The 17,694-nt window shown below is 43.0% G+C and overlaps 1 protein-coding gene and 1 long non-coding RNA gene across 4 annotated transcripts in view; one reads left to right on the top strand and one right to left on the bottom strand.

Moving 5' to 3' along the window:
• PAFAH1B2 (platelet activating factor acetylhydrolase 1b catalytic subunit 2) overlaps positions 1-4,986 on the top strand; it is a 40,468-nt gene extending 35,482 nt beyond the window's left edge. For both annotated transcript variants that reach the window (XM_003418251.4, XM_064269028.1), the window contains exon 6: positions 1,690-4,986. In XM_003418251.4, the coding sequence (XP_003418299.3) occupies positions 1,690-1,968 (279 nt within the window). In that variant the 3' untranslated portion in view covers positions 1,969-4,986. The remainder of the gene's footprint in view (positions 1-1,689) is intronic.
• Positions 1-17,462, bottom strand: part of LOC135227838 (uncharacterized) — a 29,903-nt gene extending 12,441 nt beyond the window's left edge. The window contains exons 1-2 of one of the 2 annotated variants that reach the window (XR_010318027.1): positions 16,775-17,462; positions 5,065-5,195 (exon numbers count right to left, since the gene is read on the bottom strand). This is a non-coding gene — a long non-coding RNA (uncharacterized LOC135227838). Of the gene's footprint in view, positions 1-2,362; positions 5,196-16,774 lie in introns of those variants that run through there. The other variant, XR_010318028.1, reaches the window with a different exon arrangement.
• Positions 17,463-17,694: the final 232 nt, after the last annotated feature.

Raw genomic sequence — 17,694 nt, 5'->3', positions numbered from 1 at the left:
AATAATCCATAGTGGAATCAGTTGCCTATAGGAGGCTACTTCTAGTTCAAAATGATAAAACCTTGTTGCCAAATAAGAGCAGTTTTTTTAAATATATATATATAATTTTTATTGTGCTTTAAGTGCAAGTTTACAAATCAAGTCAGCCTCTCACACAAAAACTTATATACACCTTGCTACACACTCCCAGTTACTCTCCCCCTGATGAGACAGCCCGCTCTCTCCCTCCACTCTCTCTTTTTGTGTCCATTTCGCTAGCTTCTAACCCCCTCCACCCTCTCATCTCCCCTCCAGGCAGGAGATGCCAACATAGTCTCAAGTGTCCACCTGATCTAAGAAGCTCACTCCTCACTAGAGCAGGCTTTTATTTTCTATATTAGGATGACAGATAATCTGGTTTATCTGACAATTTATATGATTAACACAAAAGTTTAAAATGAATGTAGAACGCGTCTGCTTCATTGTGCTAGATATCATGTGTCTCTGATTCATGAAGACAGCATCTGCTCCAACTCTTTGTTTCTCACGGTGTATTTTAGTGTGGGTTCCATGTGGCATTAATAGGTAGGAATGTATTTGAGCGAGGTTTTTCTGATGGAGAATGGATTGAAGGGAAGGACAATACTGGAGGTAAGAAGACTAGTCAGGAGATTTTACATTAATTGAGATGAGTAGTCATAAGTTCCCAAGCAATATTAGTGTGTATAATAGAACCAGAAACACCAGTTGCTGTCAGTTCTGACTCATGGTGAGCCCATGTGTTGCAGAGTAGAACTGCGCTCCATAGGCCTTTCAAGCTGTGACCTTTCAGAAACAGATTGGTAGGCCTTTCTTCCAAGTGCCTCTGGGTGGGCTGGAGCCACCAACCTTCTGGTTAGTAGTCAAGTGCTTAACTGTTTGTACCACCCAGGGACTCCATGTATATAATAGGCATGGAGAAAAGAGAATGGATTGAAGAAATACTTAGAAAACAAAAACTGGGTAGATTGATTAGTAGTAAGGTAGTTAGGTCAAGTATCTTAGCTTGGTAACTGGGGGATGTTGGAATGACCAGTTGATACAGAGGATGTAGAAGGAGCGTAGTTTAGAGGGGAGAGATGATGATTTGCTTTTGGACATGTTAAGCTGGAGGTGCCCCAGGAGCATTCAGGTTTGGTTCTCTGACTGGCAGTTCAATATGCAATTCAGAAGCTCTAGGAAGAGATCTGGAGCCCTGGTGGCACAGTGGGTAAAGCATTCGGCTGCTAACCAAAAGGTTGGTGGTTCGAAACCCCCAGCAGCTCCACAGGAGAAAGATGTGGCAGCCTGCTTTGGTAGAGATGTATAGCCCTGGAAATCTTATGCGGTTGCTATGAGTTGGAATCAACTTGATGGCAGTAGATTTGGTTTTCTGATTAGGAAGAGATCAGGCTAAAGTGTTAGACTGGGAAGAGTAGTGCACCAGGGACAAGACCCTGGAGAATTCCAACAATTAAGGGGCGGGAGGAGGACAAGGAACTCATGAAGTAACTGAGAAGGAATGATCAGGGAGCTTTTATTAAAACCAGTCTAGTCCAGTGTTTCAGAAATCAAAGGACTAGAAGGTGCCAAATGGAGCAGTGGTTCCAAGAATAGCCAGAATCACAGATATATTGGTAGAGAGAAATGAGTGAATCTTTTCATTTTATGTTCTTTTCTGCTCTGCCCCAGGGTTTGTTACCTCGAGGTGAGAAGCCCAACCCTTTGAGGCAAAAGAATGCCAAGGTGAACCAGCTTCTCAAGGTTTCCCTGCCGAAGCTTGCCAATGTTCAGCTCCTGGATACAGATGGGGGCTTTGTGCACTCGGACGGTGCCATCTCCTGCCACGACATGTTTGATTTTCTGCATCTCACAGGAGGGGGCTATGCAAAGATCTGCAAACCTCTCCATGAACTGATCATGCAGTTGTTGGAGGAAACACCTGAGGAGAAACAAACCACCATTGCCTGACTGGCTCCCGTCAGTGTTGATAGCATCACAGCTTCCTCAGATCAGTTAGATCACTGGCACTACAGAACCCTTCTCTTTCTTAAGGCACTTTGCATTGTAGAATGTTCCTGGATGTTCTTTCTAGTGTTTGAAGGGGAGGGGGGATTTAAACTGATCCTGTACATAGAAGGTTTGTTTTACACAGGAGAAAAATTAGCCAAGGAAGATTGTTGTTTAAATTCAGTTGAAACCAGAAGGGGACCTTGAGTTGTTTGTATGACACGTTCATTGAATTATCACTTTTTCCTAGGACAGCATCTGCCTGAGTACTGAACAATACGAAGACTCTTTTCTTGGCCTTGCTTTCTATGGATTATGTCATGTATAATAATTATCAGAATCACATTTACTTGGCTTTAAAATGGATGGTTTTTTTTTTTTTTTTCCAGTTAAGGTTTATATTTTAGGTTTTCGTCTTTATTTTGCTTTACTCATGTATTCTCAAGGTTTTCTTAACATTATATATCAGATTGAACGTGATTGTCATTCAAATACGGAAGATGCTAGAAAAGTTGTTCCACCCTTAATCTTTCTTCTGCTTAGCAGTGAAAAACAAGTTTTGCCCCATTTAGGGACCCTTTGAAGGGTTTTATTTTTATGCTGCTGAATATCATGTCTATAATAGACCCATGCATGCAGCCTTTCCTACCCTCTTTTTTTGGTCCTTGTTGACATCACAAGCTTTTAACACATTTTTGACCGAGGAGCTCTGTTATTGGAAATTTAAGTCCCTACCCGGTTGCTCTCATGACAATATTACTGATATGTAACTCATTCTTGTATGGTGTTCTGTGCTATAGAGTCTGTGTAGTGCTGTCCATACTCAGAGTTCTGGTTTGGTTGGTTGGTTGGTTTTTTTCCCTTAAATTTCTGTTACAGTTTCCTTTTGTGGGGAGGGGGAATCAGAACTCTGTTTCTAAGTCCTTGAGACCTGTATTATTTCAAGTTTTATAGTATCTTAAGGTATATATTTTATTTCTTTATTGGCTTAGTTTTTAAAGTATATCAGTCCAAAAAAATTGGCCTTTCCCATGGGGAAACAAATGAAACTGTTCTTTAGAACAGATATTCTACTTTTGTCTTACCATTTTAGTTAAAAAGAACTAGAGTTGTTTAACTTTTAGGGTTTCTCATTAATGTGTCCCCACCATCTAAGAATTTCCCTACAAGAAACCTCTTTATAATCTTAATGGTTTGCTTGAGCTACAAAAACTGCCATTTAAAAAATAATGAGACTGTATATGGTTTATTGTTAAATAATACCTATGGAATATGCACAAACTGGATCTACAAACAGTACTTTAAACTGGACCAGGTGGGTATTGACTTAACCCATCAAAATATGCTCTGCAGCGATTCTGCTTAATGTTCAAGTTCAATAACTAAGGCACATGTTTTATGTTCTGCTTGCGAGGCAAGTAAGTGGTAGTGCTTTTCCATGTTGGGGGGTGGGGTAGGCTGATTTGTGCTAAGACTCACTTCTGATTGAGAGGGATAGGACTTGGGCTAATTTTTTTCTTGTTGGAGAATCTTTCTAGGGTTTTTTGTTTTTTGTCCTTTTAAAAAACAAATACATATTGTTCTGAATGTATCATGTCTTCATTAACAACACCAAGTACATATGGTGTGTACTAAAATTGTTTACTGTGTTGAAATGTCCTTTTTATTTTTAGTAGCCCAGGTTCTTGAGTTTTGTTCAAGACAGGTTTTTTTCTTAGCTGAGGCATAGTTCTAGGGAGGAGAACTAAGCAAGCCAGAATTTTGTGTGTGAAAAGACACGTTCCTATCCAGATCTTCTTCTGGTTGTGAGGTGGTGGAAGTACGGTCCAAATAAGCCCATCAGGTTACTCCTGCAGCATGTGCTTCTAGCTTCTCTATTGACTGAGCATCAAATATCCCTTTGTGAGTTGGCCTTCAGCTCCTTTTGCTTATGTGTATAAACCTCAGATGTTACTACACTTTATATCTACCAGCCTATTCAAGCAGTAGTATTTGAACCACTAGTCTTTTAAATAAAATTCTGCCCCATTGCTACCGTGCAGATACTGAGTCCACTTTCATTTCTTGCCAAATTTCTTTGCACTGCTTTAGGCATCCCAGTTTGCCACAGCAACAGAACTTAATGCTTAGTCTTTGGATTTCTCTCTATACTTTTTACCTTTTATTAAAAAAAAAATGCACTGTCCAAGTGAAATGTCCTAGTTGTCATTGTGATAGAGGGCCAGCATTCCAGGCAGCTAGCAAAGGTATTATTCTGTTCCTCTCCCAGCAAATTTTAATTCATTTGCCCACCCATTCTTACTACATTGGATGGCAACCAGTGATGGAACCCTGCAGGTGCCTGTGGGTCACATCTCAAATGTGGCAAGTTGAAGATGGTGGTCTAGAACAGGTTGTTTGCTGCCCACACCGTCTACACTGCCATAGGCAGTTCTTTGGCTGTCACCTTGGGACTCTTTGGACTGTTGAGGGCATATGTCTAAACCCGAATCTGTCAAAAACCTTAACCCAACAAAACAAATGTTGAGTAGCTTGTGCCCTGCTCTTAAGAATTCTCTTACTGTTTTAAAAAAAAAAAAAAGCAACTTCTCTTTCCTTTTTATTTTTTAACCTAGTCACTGTTTACAGTTGTATGCTAAAGCCTGAAATGTCTGTGCTGTGGTGTATGAGCATTGCCAATTTTATATTTATTGCAGTGAAGAAGAAGCTAAAAATATATGAAAATGAGGAGCATGTCCTGGCTCCTAAATCTGTGTGGGTGCATGTGGGAGAAGTGAATTGGGACCTCTTGAAGTGAGGCTTTTTGGAGAGGGGTCCCCTGGACTTCTCCTTGGTGTTCTTGCTTGGGGATCACTGCTGCTAGCTGACTGTACCTCCTCAACAGAAGTTTGTGATTCTGCTTGGCAAAGTTTCATTGACTAGTAGAACTCATTCTGTTTTAGTGCATATTTCAATATAAATGTAAACATTTCACTCAAACTTCCTGATGTCTTCTCTGTCTACTGTATTATAGTTTGGAATCAAATGGAGGAAAAAAAGGGATGGTTTTTCTCCTACCTTATCATGAGCACATTGTTTACTTAGATCTTCCTGCTGCTTTTGTGTGGGACTGAATGTAGCAAACTGACTCTCATCATTTAATCTTTAGGGTGTAGGAGAGTGGGGTGGGTGAGTAGGTCCAAGGAGTCCTGAGTAGATAAATAGGAAAATTGTCAAATGAAATGCTTCAGATTGGTCAAGAGTATCTGGCAGTTAAAAACAATGAACTCGAACTCTAAAACCATTATATTAACCTTTTGATTTTTTTCCTGATTTCACTCTTTAAGAATTTATTTATTCACATAGAATGTCCCAATTACCATTGCTTCCCTGTTCCTCACACCAGAAATTGCCAGTGTTTTCTTTTTTACATTTTGGAATATCTCTTTCCACTATTACCCCAGCTTGAACTCAGGCACTTCAGATGAATTGGACTGTTCTGAGTTCCTCTGCCATCTAGGTAGAGGAGCATCAGGATAATAATTTCCATCTATGGTGCTTTATGTAGGTGCATAATCATTTACTGTTGGCTGAGAGGCCCAGGGAAACCCTGGTGGTGTAGTGGTTAAGTGCTACGGCTGCTAACTGAAGGGTCAGCAGTTCAGATCCGCCAGGCGCTCCTTGGAAACTCTATGGGGCAGTTCTACTCTGCCCTATAGGGTCGCTATGAGTTGGAATCGACTCAATGGCACTGGGTTTGGTTTTTTGGTTTTGAGAGGCCTGGGGAGATTTTATAACTTGTCCAAGATCAATCATAATTTAAGTGGCTGAGCTGGGATTTGACCCCAGCTTTACCTGACTACAAAGGCCTTGCCCTTGCCACAGCTCATTCAACTTAGGGTGTCTTCGTAGCTATAGATTCTGATTCACCAAGTTCATGACAGGTAGCTCGTTTCAGTTGAAGGTCATGGGAGTGAAGGGATGGTCTTTCCACAGCCAACACAGACCTTTTCAATTCCATTCTATTTGTGAGCACAAGAATTTATTTAAATTTATCTGGCCACCTTTTCTCAAAATTCACAGAACTAAAATGCACAGTATTTATGGAGCAAGAATTTTGGGCGGTATACTTGAAGGAATTAAAAGACTGGCTGTTGATAATAGATTCAGATTGACAGCAAGCCGCTACCTGGGTAAATTAATATTTATATCTAAAGGAAACAGGAAGGTAATACATGACAGATCTGGGGTTTTAAAAGTTTGTGAGCGGCCATCTAAGATACTCCACTGGTCCCACCTCATCTGGAGGAGCAAGGGAGAATAAAACCAAAGACACAAGGGAAAGATAAGTCCAAAGGACTAATGGACCACAACTACCACAGCCTCCACCAGGCTGAGTCCAGCACAACTGCTCTGACAGGGATCACCAATACAGGGCCCTGGACAGAGCTAGAGATAAATGTAGAACAAAATTCTAACACACACAAAAAAAGACTGGTCTGACAGACTGGAGAAACCCCGAGAGTATGGCCCCTGGACACCCTTTTAACTCAGTACTGAAGTCACTCCTGAGGTTCACCCTTCAGCCAAAGATTACACAGCCCCATGAAACGAAACGAGACTAGAGGGGCATACCAGCCCAGGGGCGAGGACAAGAAGGCAGGAGAGGACAGCAAGGCTGATAATGGGGAACTCAAGGTTGAGGAGAGGAGAGTGCTGACACATCGTGGAGTTGGCAACCAGTGTCATGAAACAATATGTGCATTGTTTGATGAGAAACGAATTTCTCCTGTAAACTTCCATCTAGAGCACAGTAAGAAGAAATTTAACATGACAGAGCTTTAAAATAGGAATTGCCAACTATTCTCTGAGGATGGGGCAGGACACCCCTAAATTACAGATAACATCTGGATGAATGAGGGTCCATACCAGACTTTCAAAGTGTATTGCCTCCCTTGAAGCCCACTCTTAAACATAAGGCTGGGATATTCTGCAGACAGGTTAGTCTGGATGTCTGCTGCGGACCACCTCATCTGGGTTGGTGAATGTCATCAGTCTCGGTGTAATACAACGTGACTACAGAAGGCTTGAGTCACAAACAGTTATCATCATCCTCACCTCCCTAGCCTAAAACAGACTGCTTTAAGTACTTTCCTCTTTAGAGCTATGGAACTAGAACAAGGGTCAGATACTCAGCTGGCCCATCAGGACCTATCTTGAGGACTAACAGCACCGACCACACCAGCAATAATTGCAGCAAATCGTTATTCTAGTATGATGTTCTTCAGCAACTGAAAGTTACTGTGGTTTTTGTATCTTTCACTTGCCACTTCCCAGAGATGCTACTGGATTAAAATGCTTTACTCCTCTAAGAAACCAAAAAAAAAAAAAAAAAAAACCAAACTCATTGCCATAAAGTCGATTCCAACTTACAGCAACACTATAGGACAGAGTAGAACTGCCCCATAGGGTTTCCAAGGAGCACCTGGTGGATTCAAACTGCCCACCCTTTGGTTAGCAGCCGTAGTTCTTAACCACTACGCCACCAGGGCTCTGAAATTTGGAGATACCAAATGGAGGTATTTTTGTTTTTCTAGTTGTATCCCTTCCCCCCACCCTTTTTAATCACTTCCTCCCCCCACACACCCCTGGAGGCCTTGACTCTGTCAGCAGCTAGTAGGTGCCCTTTTGATCACACCACAGTCCTGAAAGCAGCGTGGATCCTGCAACTGTGCTTGACTATCAAAACGCCATGTGAGCCTCTTCAGTGGCCCAGGACAAATGGAAGGGACATTGGTGTGGTAGAAGCATCTGTACTTGGGAAAAACTGGACAAAACCAGCAAGAGAGCAGTATACATCCCGTTTTCTCCAGCCACGGCTGGGGGAAATCTCAGCCTGACTACATGTCTTTACATAGTCATGAGGCGGAGATCTTATAATGTTCTGCTAAACACAGTCTTTCTTTGATTCTGGCCTTATTGTATGCTATGCCTTTTGCTTACAGTAAGTTCAACTGGCTCAATTTAGCTTAATTCATCCCCCTACAAAAAGTGTGTGTGTGTGTACATTGTTATTAGCTGCCACGGAGTCGGCCCCAGACTCATGGCAACCCCGCGCGCAGAACGCTGCCCCGTCCTGGCCGTCCCCAGGATCAGTTGCGGAGCTAACAGTTGCGATGTGTAGAGTTCTCGTTGGCCAATTTTATAAGGTAGATTGCTAGACCTTTCTTCACTACTTCGTACATGTGTATGTATCCAAAATTAAATTTTACACACTATCAAGCTTTCGGAGCCCTGGTGGCACAGTGGTTAGGAGCTACGGCTGATAACCAAAAGGTCAGCAGTTCAAATCCACCAGCCGCCCCTTGGAAACCCTGTGGGGCAGTTCTACTCTGTCCTGTAGGGTCACTATGAGTCAGAATCAACTTGATGGCAACGGATTTGATTTGGTTTTTTATCTTGAACTTCAGTTTTCTTTAGTCTATGCCTTTGCCTTTGTGTCATCTGCATAATGCAGGTTGTTAACGAGTCTTCCTCCAACCCTGATGCCCCGTATTCTTCATATAGTCCAGCTTCTCGGATCATTTGTTCAGCATACAGATTGAATAGGTACAGTGAAAGGATACAACCCTGACACACACCTTTCCTAACTTTAAACCAATCAGTATCCCCATGTTCTGTCCAAACAAATGCCTTTTGATCTATGTAAAGTTTCTTCATGAACACAATCAAGTGTTCTGGAATTCCCATTCTTCGCAGTGTTATCCATAATTTGTTATGATCCACACAGTTGAATGCCTTTGCATAGTCAATAAAACACAGGTAAACATCCTTCTGGTATTCTCTGCTTTCAGCCAGGCTCCATCTGACATCAGCAATGATATCCCTGGTTCCATGTCCTCTTCTGAAACCGGCCTGAATTTCTGGCAGTTCCCTGTCGATATACTGCTGCAGCCATTTTTGAATGATCTTCAGCAAAATTTTGCTTGCGTGTGATATTAATGATATTGATTGACAATTTACGCATTCACTTGGATCACCTTTCTTGGGAAATAGGCATAAAAATGGATCTCTTCCAGTCAGTTGGCCAGGAAACTGTCTTCCATATTTCTTGGCATAGAAGAGTGAGCACCTCCAGGGCTGCATCTGTTTGTTGAAACATCTCAATTGATATTCCATCAGTTTGTGGAGCCTTGTTTTTCGCCAATGCCTTCAGAGCAGCTTGGGCTTCTTCCTTCAGTACCATCGGTTCCTGATCACATGCTACCTCTTGAAATGGTTGAACATCAACTAATTCTTTTTGGTATAATGACTCTGTGTATTCCTTTGAAGATCAGGGACCACAGCCTTCAGTATGGATTGCACCTCAACATAAAGAAAACAAAAATCCTCACAACTGGACCAATGAGCAACATCATGATAAACGGAGAAGAGACTGAACTTGTCAAAGATTTCATTTTATTTGGATCCACAATCAACAGCCATGGAAACAGCAGTCAAGAAATAAAACGATGAATTGCATTGGGTAAATCTGCTGCAAAGGACCTCTTTAAAGTGTTGAAAAGCAAAGATGTCACCTTGAAGACTAAGGTGTGCCTGACCCAAAGCCATGGTATTTTCAATCAAATCATATGCATGTGAAAGCTGGACAATGAATAAGGAAGACCAAAGAAGAATTGACGCCTTTGAATTGTGTTGGCAAAGAATACTGAATACACCGTGGACTGCCAAAAGAACGAACAAATCTGTCTTGGAAGAAGTTCAACCAGAATGCTCCTTAGAAGCAAGGATGGCGAGACTGTGTCTTACATACCTTGGACATGTCGTCAGGAGAGATCAGCCCCTGGAGAAGGACATCATACTTGGCGAAGTACAGGATCAGCAGAAAAGAGGAAGACCCTCAACGAGGTGGATTGATATAGTGGCTGCAACAATGAGCTCAAGCGTAACAACGATTGTGAGGATGGTGCAGGACCCAGCAGTGTTTCGTTCTGTTGTGCATAGGGTTGCTATGAGTCAGAACCGACTCGACAGTACCTAACAACAACAAATGCCTTTGCCTGAGTTGGGGCCCCTGTTTGTAATATGCTTCTGGCCCTTTGCTGGGCTAGCTCCTATTCAGACTTTTAAGTACCCCTTGGGGACACCTCCCAGAGTGTTTTCCATTTCCCCTATTTCCAGCTCTGAGTAAATCTTTTATGATTGAACTTATCACTCTGTATTATATGTTTTCCTGTTTGTCTCCTTTACTAGATTATGAATTCCTTAAGGGCAGGGAATGTGTTTTAAGTATCTTTGTGTTCCCAAGCACCTAGTTTAGTTACTAGTACAAACTAGGTACTGAGTAAATTAATGAGTAAATGAAGAAATGAATGGAGAATTCAATGACTTGTTCTGCTAGTAATTGTCAGAATTGAAACTGGAACACATATCCTGACTTTAATTCCTAGCTCTTTCCGTGATACCATGCTGCTGCATAAGAGAAACAATAGACATTACTGCTAGTGACATATACAATACACTTCACAACAAAAACAGAAACATGCAGCTCAAATCTAATACGAAAACTTCTGAGACACTTTAAAAAATTTTTTTTTTTTTTTTTGCTGGTGCAGTGGTTATGATCTATGGCTGCTAACCAAAGGGTCAGCAGTTTGAATCCACCACCCACTCCTTGGAAACCCCATGGAGTAGTTCTGTCGAAACTGACTTGATGGCAATGAGTTTGGTATTTCTGTTCTTTTTTTAATGGAATTAATCAAGATAATTTTTATAGGCAAAGTGAAGGTAAAAAAAGGCTAGACTGTTTCAGAGGAACTAAGGTATTGTGAATGAAAAAAAAATTTCCTTTGTGAAGGCTCCGAGGACAAATGAAGTAACACAAGAAGGTATGGGATATGGCCTGTATCTGAGCAAGATAGGGGAATTTTTCTATTATTGATAATAACTTGGAACAAGGACCGGATAGCTACACATGATCTTTAGATACAGCCAGAAATGAATAAAAGGTTCTTTACTTGGATCTTCTGATTTTTCAGCTGGAGACCCAAGCCTTCTTGAAATAGGAGAGTGGCTGGCTCACTTTTATCAGTGATCTTTGGAGGCACGGATTTGAGTGGATCAATTATTTATCTGCTTGTTTTCAGCAACCTGATGACCAGCCTCATTTCCTGGAAAGCTCTGATGTTGGTTCCGTCCCGTGATCAGAGGGAACCAGATGCAGGGTCTGAATGTATTGCCCAAGTTTCCCAGCCTGAACAGAGAAAGCCCAGCTTTAGGAAATGGAAAGTGGCTGATCTATCTCTGGCAGAAAGTACTACCTACCCACTTGGTCAGAACCAGTCTTCCTTGTCTTCCTTTCCAGCTCTTTAGATAATAGCTTAGGATACTGAATGCAGCCAAACCCAACTCTACAATGTGGTATTTAGAAAAAAAAATATTTAGGACAATGGAAATGAGCCGTCTCCTGAAGGCTCAGAAAGTAACTTGCCTAAGGCACACATGCAGGGATTTAAATACAGACCTTTTGACATCAAAACAGGTTGCCATCAAGTAGATTCAAACTCTTAGGACAGAGTAGAATTGTCCCATAGGGCTTCCAAGGAGCAGCTGGTGGATTTGAACTGCTGACATTTTGGTTAGCAGCTGAGCTCTTAAACCACTGTACTACCAGGGCTCCTCTGACATCAAAGTTCTTGCTTTTTCCGTAACTCCATGAAGCCATGTGACAGATTTGAGACCTTATCCCCAGAATGGCAGAGTAAATATTGTAATTGATTACCAAACTGATGCGCATCCAGTTTTCAAAGCCTTCCAAAGAAAGAGAACCAGACACAAGGGAAAGAGCAGAACTTGCATGATGGGAAGAAATGCACCCTCACTGCCCTTGACCAGGACATGGGACCTGGGTTGCCTATGTCCAGGACAATATTTTTGAGTTCCGTATGGACACAATGAGCCCTTTTTATGGTCAGAATGAAAACAGGGAACTTCAAGCCAACTTCATTCGGAGGGGTTGCTTTCGCAACCTTTTATTCAGGGCTGAAGTTGTACTATTACCTAAATCTAAAGTCTGATTTGATTCTGCCACCTACCCACCTGCACCGCCACTCCCTACACTCCATTTTCCTAAATTACTTGATTGGATTCAGCTAATCCATTACTGTGCTGCTTACAGTATCCTGCTGTTGGTGAAGTCTTAAAAAAACAAACCCCGGTGCCGTCGAGTCGATTCCGACTCATAACAACCCTATAGGACAGAGTAGAACTGCCCCATAAAGTTTCCAAGGAGCGCCTGGAGGATTTGAACTGCTGACCTTTGGTTAGCAGCCGTGGCACTTAACCACTATGCCACCAGGGTCTTAAGGCCATGTTAACAACACTCTTGAGCCAGCCAAAGCTTCTTCCCTGTCCCCTCCAAACCCCACCTGTTCCCTGTGACTTCAAATGGAGTTGGATCCATGGAAGGCTGGGGACCCCTGTCAGCTGCCTGGCAAATGCTTGGGAAGGATGCCCCACAGGGAAATGGAAGGAAGTCATCTAAGCCTTGTGACCCTACCTTGTCCGCTTCTGGGCTAGGGTTGGGGCTAGGTTTTTTGTATACATGGCTCAAATATTGCAGTATCCGAACTAGAGACTGTAGTATCTGAACTCCGTGCAGAAAGCCAGAGGGCTGCCCTGAAGGCCTTAACATCTCCCCTTTACACTCACAAGGCTAGCTTTGGTCCCCGGCATTGCTCTCCTTTTAGCTGACTGCTATAGCCAATAAAAAGGTCTTCTCTACTTTCAGAGCTGCCAGATCTCAGAAAAGGCCTGTTCATAACTGGGTTGTGCTGCTCCCCCTCTGGGTGGTGGGGCAGAGGGGCTGAGGGGGGGTTCTGCAGACCTGGGAATAGCAAGCAATTCTGGTGCCACCACCCTCCTACCCGATCTGAACTCCCAGAGTGCCGAGGATTCAAAGGCCCATGAAACCTTGAAAAAGGAAGGAGTCCCTCTAGATTGGCTTGAACAGATTTCTCCCAAGACATTGCCAGGAGAAAGGGAGCAAACAGGTAGAAATCTTGATAGTTGCCTGGAGTGCTTATTAAAATGCAGGTTCCTGGGCTCTGTCTCCAGACAGTGATTCAGTAAGTATGAATTAATATGTGCATTTTAAACAGGCCTGTTGTCACATTTTGCTCCAAAGCCTAAAAGCCAGACTTGAAAAGATTTTCCCCTATTGAGTTTAGAGTCCCAATGTGGGCTCCTTCAGTACAGCTACAGCACTGACCAGCCTGTCTAACCAGCTCTTTAAGCAGACTCAGCTTGTGATTCTTAACAGCACTCAGCAAAGTTGCTGGCACAGGATAGACCTTCATTTAAATTACGTCGTTGTTAGGTGCAGTTGAGTCGTTTCTGACTAATGGAGACCCTACGTACAATGGAATGAAACACTGCCTGGTCCTGTGCCATCGTCACAGTCGTGCTATGTTTGAGTCTATTGTTGCTGCCACTGTGTCAGTCCATCTCGTTGAGGGTATTCCTTTTTTTTTCTTGACCTTCTACTTTAGCAAGCATGATATCATTCTCCAGGAACTGGTTCCTCCTGATAACATTGTCCAAAGTATGCCATCCTTGCTTCTAAGGAACATTCCTCTTGTACTTCTTCCAAGACAGATTTGTTTATTCTTCTGTTAGTCCGTGGTATTTTCAGTATTCTTCGACAGCACTATAATTCGAAGGCATCAATTGTTCGGTCTTCCTTATCTATTGTCCAGCTTTCACATGCAGGAAGCGATTGAAAATACCATGGGTTGGGTCCTTAAAGTGACATCTTTGCTTTTGAACACTTAAAAAAGTCTCTTGCAGCCAATTTGCCCAGTGCAATACATTGTTTGATTTCTTGACTGCTGCTTCCATGAGTGTTGATTGTGGATCCAAGTAAAATGAAATCCTTGACTTCAATCTTTTCTCCATTTATCATGATATTGCTTATTGGTCCAGTTCTGAGGATTTTTGTTTTATGTTGAGGTGTAATCCACAGTGAAGGCTGTGGTCTTTGATCATCAGTAAGTGCTTCAAGTCCTCTTTGCTCTCAGCAAGAAGGTTGTATCATCTGCATATCGAAGGTTGTTAATGAGTGTTCCTCCAATCCTGATGCTGTTGTGTTCTTCTTCATAGAGTCCAGCTTCTCAGATTATGTGCTTAGCATACAGATTAAGTATGGTGAAAGGATACAACCCTGATACACACCTTTTCTCATTTTAAACCACCATGCCGTATTCCTTTGTTATGTTCAAACAACTGCTTCTTGGTCTATGCACAGGGTCTGTGTGGGCAACCATTAAGTGCTCTGGAATTCCCATTCTTCACAATGTTATCCATAATTTGTTATGATCCACACAGTAGAATGCCTTTGAATAGTTAATCAAACACAGGTAAACATCTTTCTGGTATGCTCTGCTTTCAGCCAAGATCCATCTAACATCAGCAATGATATCCCTCCTTCCACACCTTCTGAATCCAGCTTGAATTTCTAGTAGTTCCCTGTCGATATACTGCTGCAACTGTTTTTGAATGATCTTCAGCAAAATTTTACTTGCGTGTGATATGATATTGTTTGATAATTTTCTGCATTCTGTTGGATCACCTTTCTTTGGAATGGACATAAATATGGATCTCTTGCAGTTGGTTGGTCAGGTAGGTGTCTTCCAAATTTCTTGGCATAGACAAGTGAGTGCTTCCAGCACTGCATCCATTTGTTGACACGTCTCAATTGGTGTTCCCTTAATTCCTACGGCCCTGTTTTTCACCAAAGCCTTCAGTGCTGCTTGGGCTTCTTCCCTCAGTACCATCGGTTCTTGATCATACACTACCTCCTGAAATGGTTGAACGTTAACCAATTCTTTTTGGTACAGTGACTGTGTATCCCTTCCATCTTCTTTTGATGCTTCCTGTGACGTTTGGTATTTTGCCCACAGAATCTTTCAATATTGCAACTTGAAGCTTGAATTTTTTCTTCAGTTCTTTCAGCTTGAGAAATGCTGGGCATGTTCTTTCTTTTTGGTTTTCTAACTCTAGGTCTTTGCACATTTCATTTTTAAATTATATAAGGTTATAGGCGTGAAGCTCAAGCTCAGTATGGGAGTGTTTCTTAGAGTTCTAGATTATTTACTGGCATGATGAGCAGGGTTAAGATGAGAGAGAAAGTCCAGTTGGAATATGAAAATCCTATACGGATTCTCCAAGCTGGGCTGATAACTGCTTCGAGGGCTTATTATGAAGATACTTAATGTTATCCTATGGATCTAGCTGATCCAGGATTGTCTAGCTCTACTGGATCAAGGCACACGATATATGAATCTAGTGAGTTACTAATTAGCTGGCATTTTTTGGACCTCACTGTACTCATTTTTTTTTTTTTTGTACTCATTAGTAAAATTAGGGGTTGGCCCAGGGAACTCCTTTCTGACTTAGTAGGGTTCTGCAGCCTCTGCAGGTTGCTTCAGGTCTTCATCCTCAAGTGTGCTCTACTTGGGCAGGGGCCGGGTCTAATTCTCCCACTCACCATTTGACCAGTGTGACTAAAACAGTGCTTAGCACATAGTAAAACAGTGCTTAGCACATATGTGCTTAGCACATAGTAGGCTCTCCTAAATATTTATTGCAGGAATGAATAAATACTTATTACTAGTCATAAAGTAAAACACTCTTCACTGGAACAATGCCCCAGGTAGTAAGATGGGGGGGGGCTGAGAACGCTACAATCTCGCCAGCAACAAGAGAGCCTTGAGAAGGCACTGTTCTGTGTGGCTTCGTTAGGGGGTCTTTTCCTTTAAACATATTCCAGTAGTAAATTCATTTTATAAAAGGAATACCTGTACATTATAGAAAATTTATAACTTTTTAAAAATATAAAAACTAAAATTTTGAAACCACCCACAATTCAGTGATCTTTTGCTTCTTGTGTGTGTGTATGTACTTTTCTGTACTTTTGGAATTAAAGTAAAATGATAAGATACATGCTATTTTTTTTTTTAATCCCCTGTCAGAGATAATCCTTGTTGAATTTTTTTGTGCAATTTCTTTGAAGTTTCTGTCTGTCTATGTATTTGGGAAACATACAGTTTGGGTCCTATCTTGAATTCAGCATTTACACGTCCCTTAAAGTCTTTTTTTTTTTTTTTAAAGTCTTAATAAGGAGTCCTGGTGAGGCAGTGCTTAAGAACTCGCTGCTAACCAAAAGGTCGACCGCTCAAATCCACCTGGCGCTCCTGGAAACTGCCTGGCAGTTCTACTCTGTCCTGTAGGGTCGCTGAGTCCGACTGGAAAGTTGGCTTTTTTTTTTTTAAGTCTTAAGCATCATTTCAATGCCTTCATAATAATAATAGTGCATTTAACTACTCCCTCATTGTGGACACTTGTTTCCCGTATGCGTTATATCACAGTGATAAACCCACAAAACTTTACCTGAATTTCTTACTGCCTTAGGAAACCTTGGTGCACAGCGGTTAAAGAGTTCAGTTGCAAATCAAAAAGGTTGGCAGTTTGAATCCACCAGGCGCTCCCTGGAAACCCTATGGGGCAGTTCTACTCTGTCCTATAGGGTCACCAGGAGCGGGATCTACCCCAGGGCAACAGATTTGGTTTTGGTTTACTGCCTTGGGATAGAGTCCCAGAAGTGGAATTACCGGGTCAACGAGTATGAAGTTGCTTGAGTTTTTTGAAACAGGGTGCCAAAATATTTGGCAAAAAAGTTTTCACCAGTTTACACTCAAAGTGGCTATATTTCAATGAGCTTTGTAGATACCTCTGCAGAGAAGAGGATAAACAGCTCCGCAAGCTTGGAAGACGTCTGAAGTTACGTGGCTGCAGCAGAGGAATGTGAGAGCGCACGCGGGTTCCTTCTGCCCCCATCTCTTCATCAGGAGGCTGTCGTGTGTCCTTCTTTGAGTTCGTTTCTTAAGAGCTCAAAAGGAAAAACAAAAACAAAAAAAATGGACCAGGCATGGTGGATGTTAGCGGAACCCGCCGTTATTACCGTTAAGATCCACCATCCACGGTCCATAACCGGTTCGGTGGTAGCCCTGTTTGCGCAAGGAGACGAATTTGTCAACAAGAACCAAACACTTGGAGACCCTTCATAGAAACATCCGCTTATTCCAATCTGGGCTTCCGGGAACAAGCAAAACAACGAAAGAGGGGACAATAGCGGAGTAGGAGTTGGAGAAAGCGTCCCCAATTTTCCCCCTCCAGCTAGACGGCTGCGGCCCCTTTAAGGCCAAATCCGGGACCTGGCCCTTTAAATCTGTGTCTGTTTCCCCTGACGTCAGCGGGCGGGCCGTCCACCTGGCTGTTTACTGCTCCGCGGCGCAGCTCGCTTTCTGGAGTTGGGAGCGCGGGGCCGCCGCGTCCGCCAGCCCTTAAAGGGCCAGCGCCCCGGAACACTCGCAGCCCCACGAGGCGTGCGGTCGCTCTCTGCTATCACGCCCCTGGCCCTCAGGCTCTCCGTCCCTCCCCGGCCGCCTTCCCCGCCGGCTTCCCCTCCTTCCCTCCCTCCTCTTTCCCGGCGTCTCCCGGATCCCGGCAACCAGCCGCCCCTCGCTCTCACGGCCCTGGGCGGGGGCCAGGGGTCTCGGAGACCGGCTCAGCCCCTCGCGAGCCGCGGCCCCTTCCCGTGGTCCGTACCCCGCCCCCGCCCCGCCCCGCCCCCACCCCCACCCCCACCCC

This window comes from Loxodonta africana, chromosome 15, assembly GCF_030014295.1.
Source record: "Loxodonta africana isolate mLoxAfr1 chromosome 15, mLoxAfr1.hap2, whole genome shotgun sequence".
NCBI classification, from domain to species: Eukaryota; Metazoa; Chordata; class Mammalia; order Proboscidea; family Elephantidae; genus Loxodonta; species Loxodonta africana.
The sequence above is the reverse complement of the archived record's forward strand: the minus strand, read 5'-3'. Positions and strand labels throughout refer to the sequence as shown.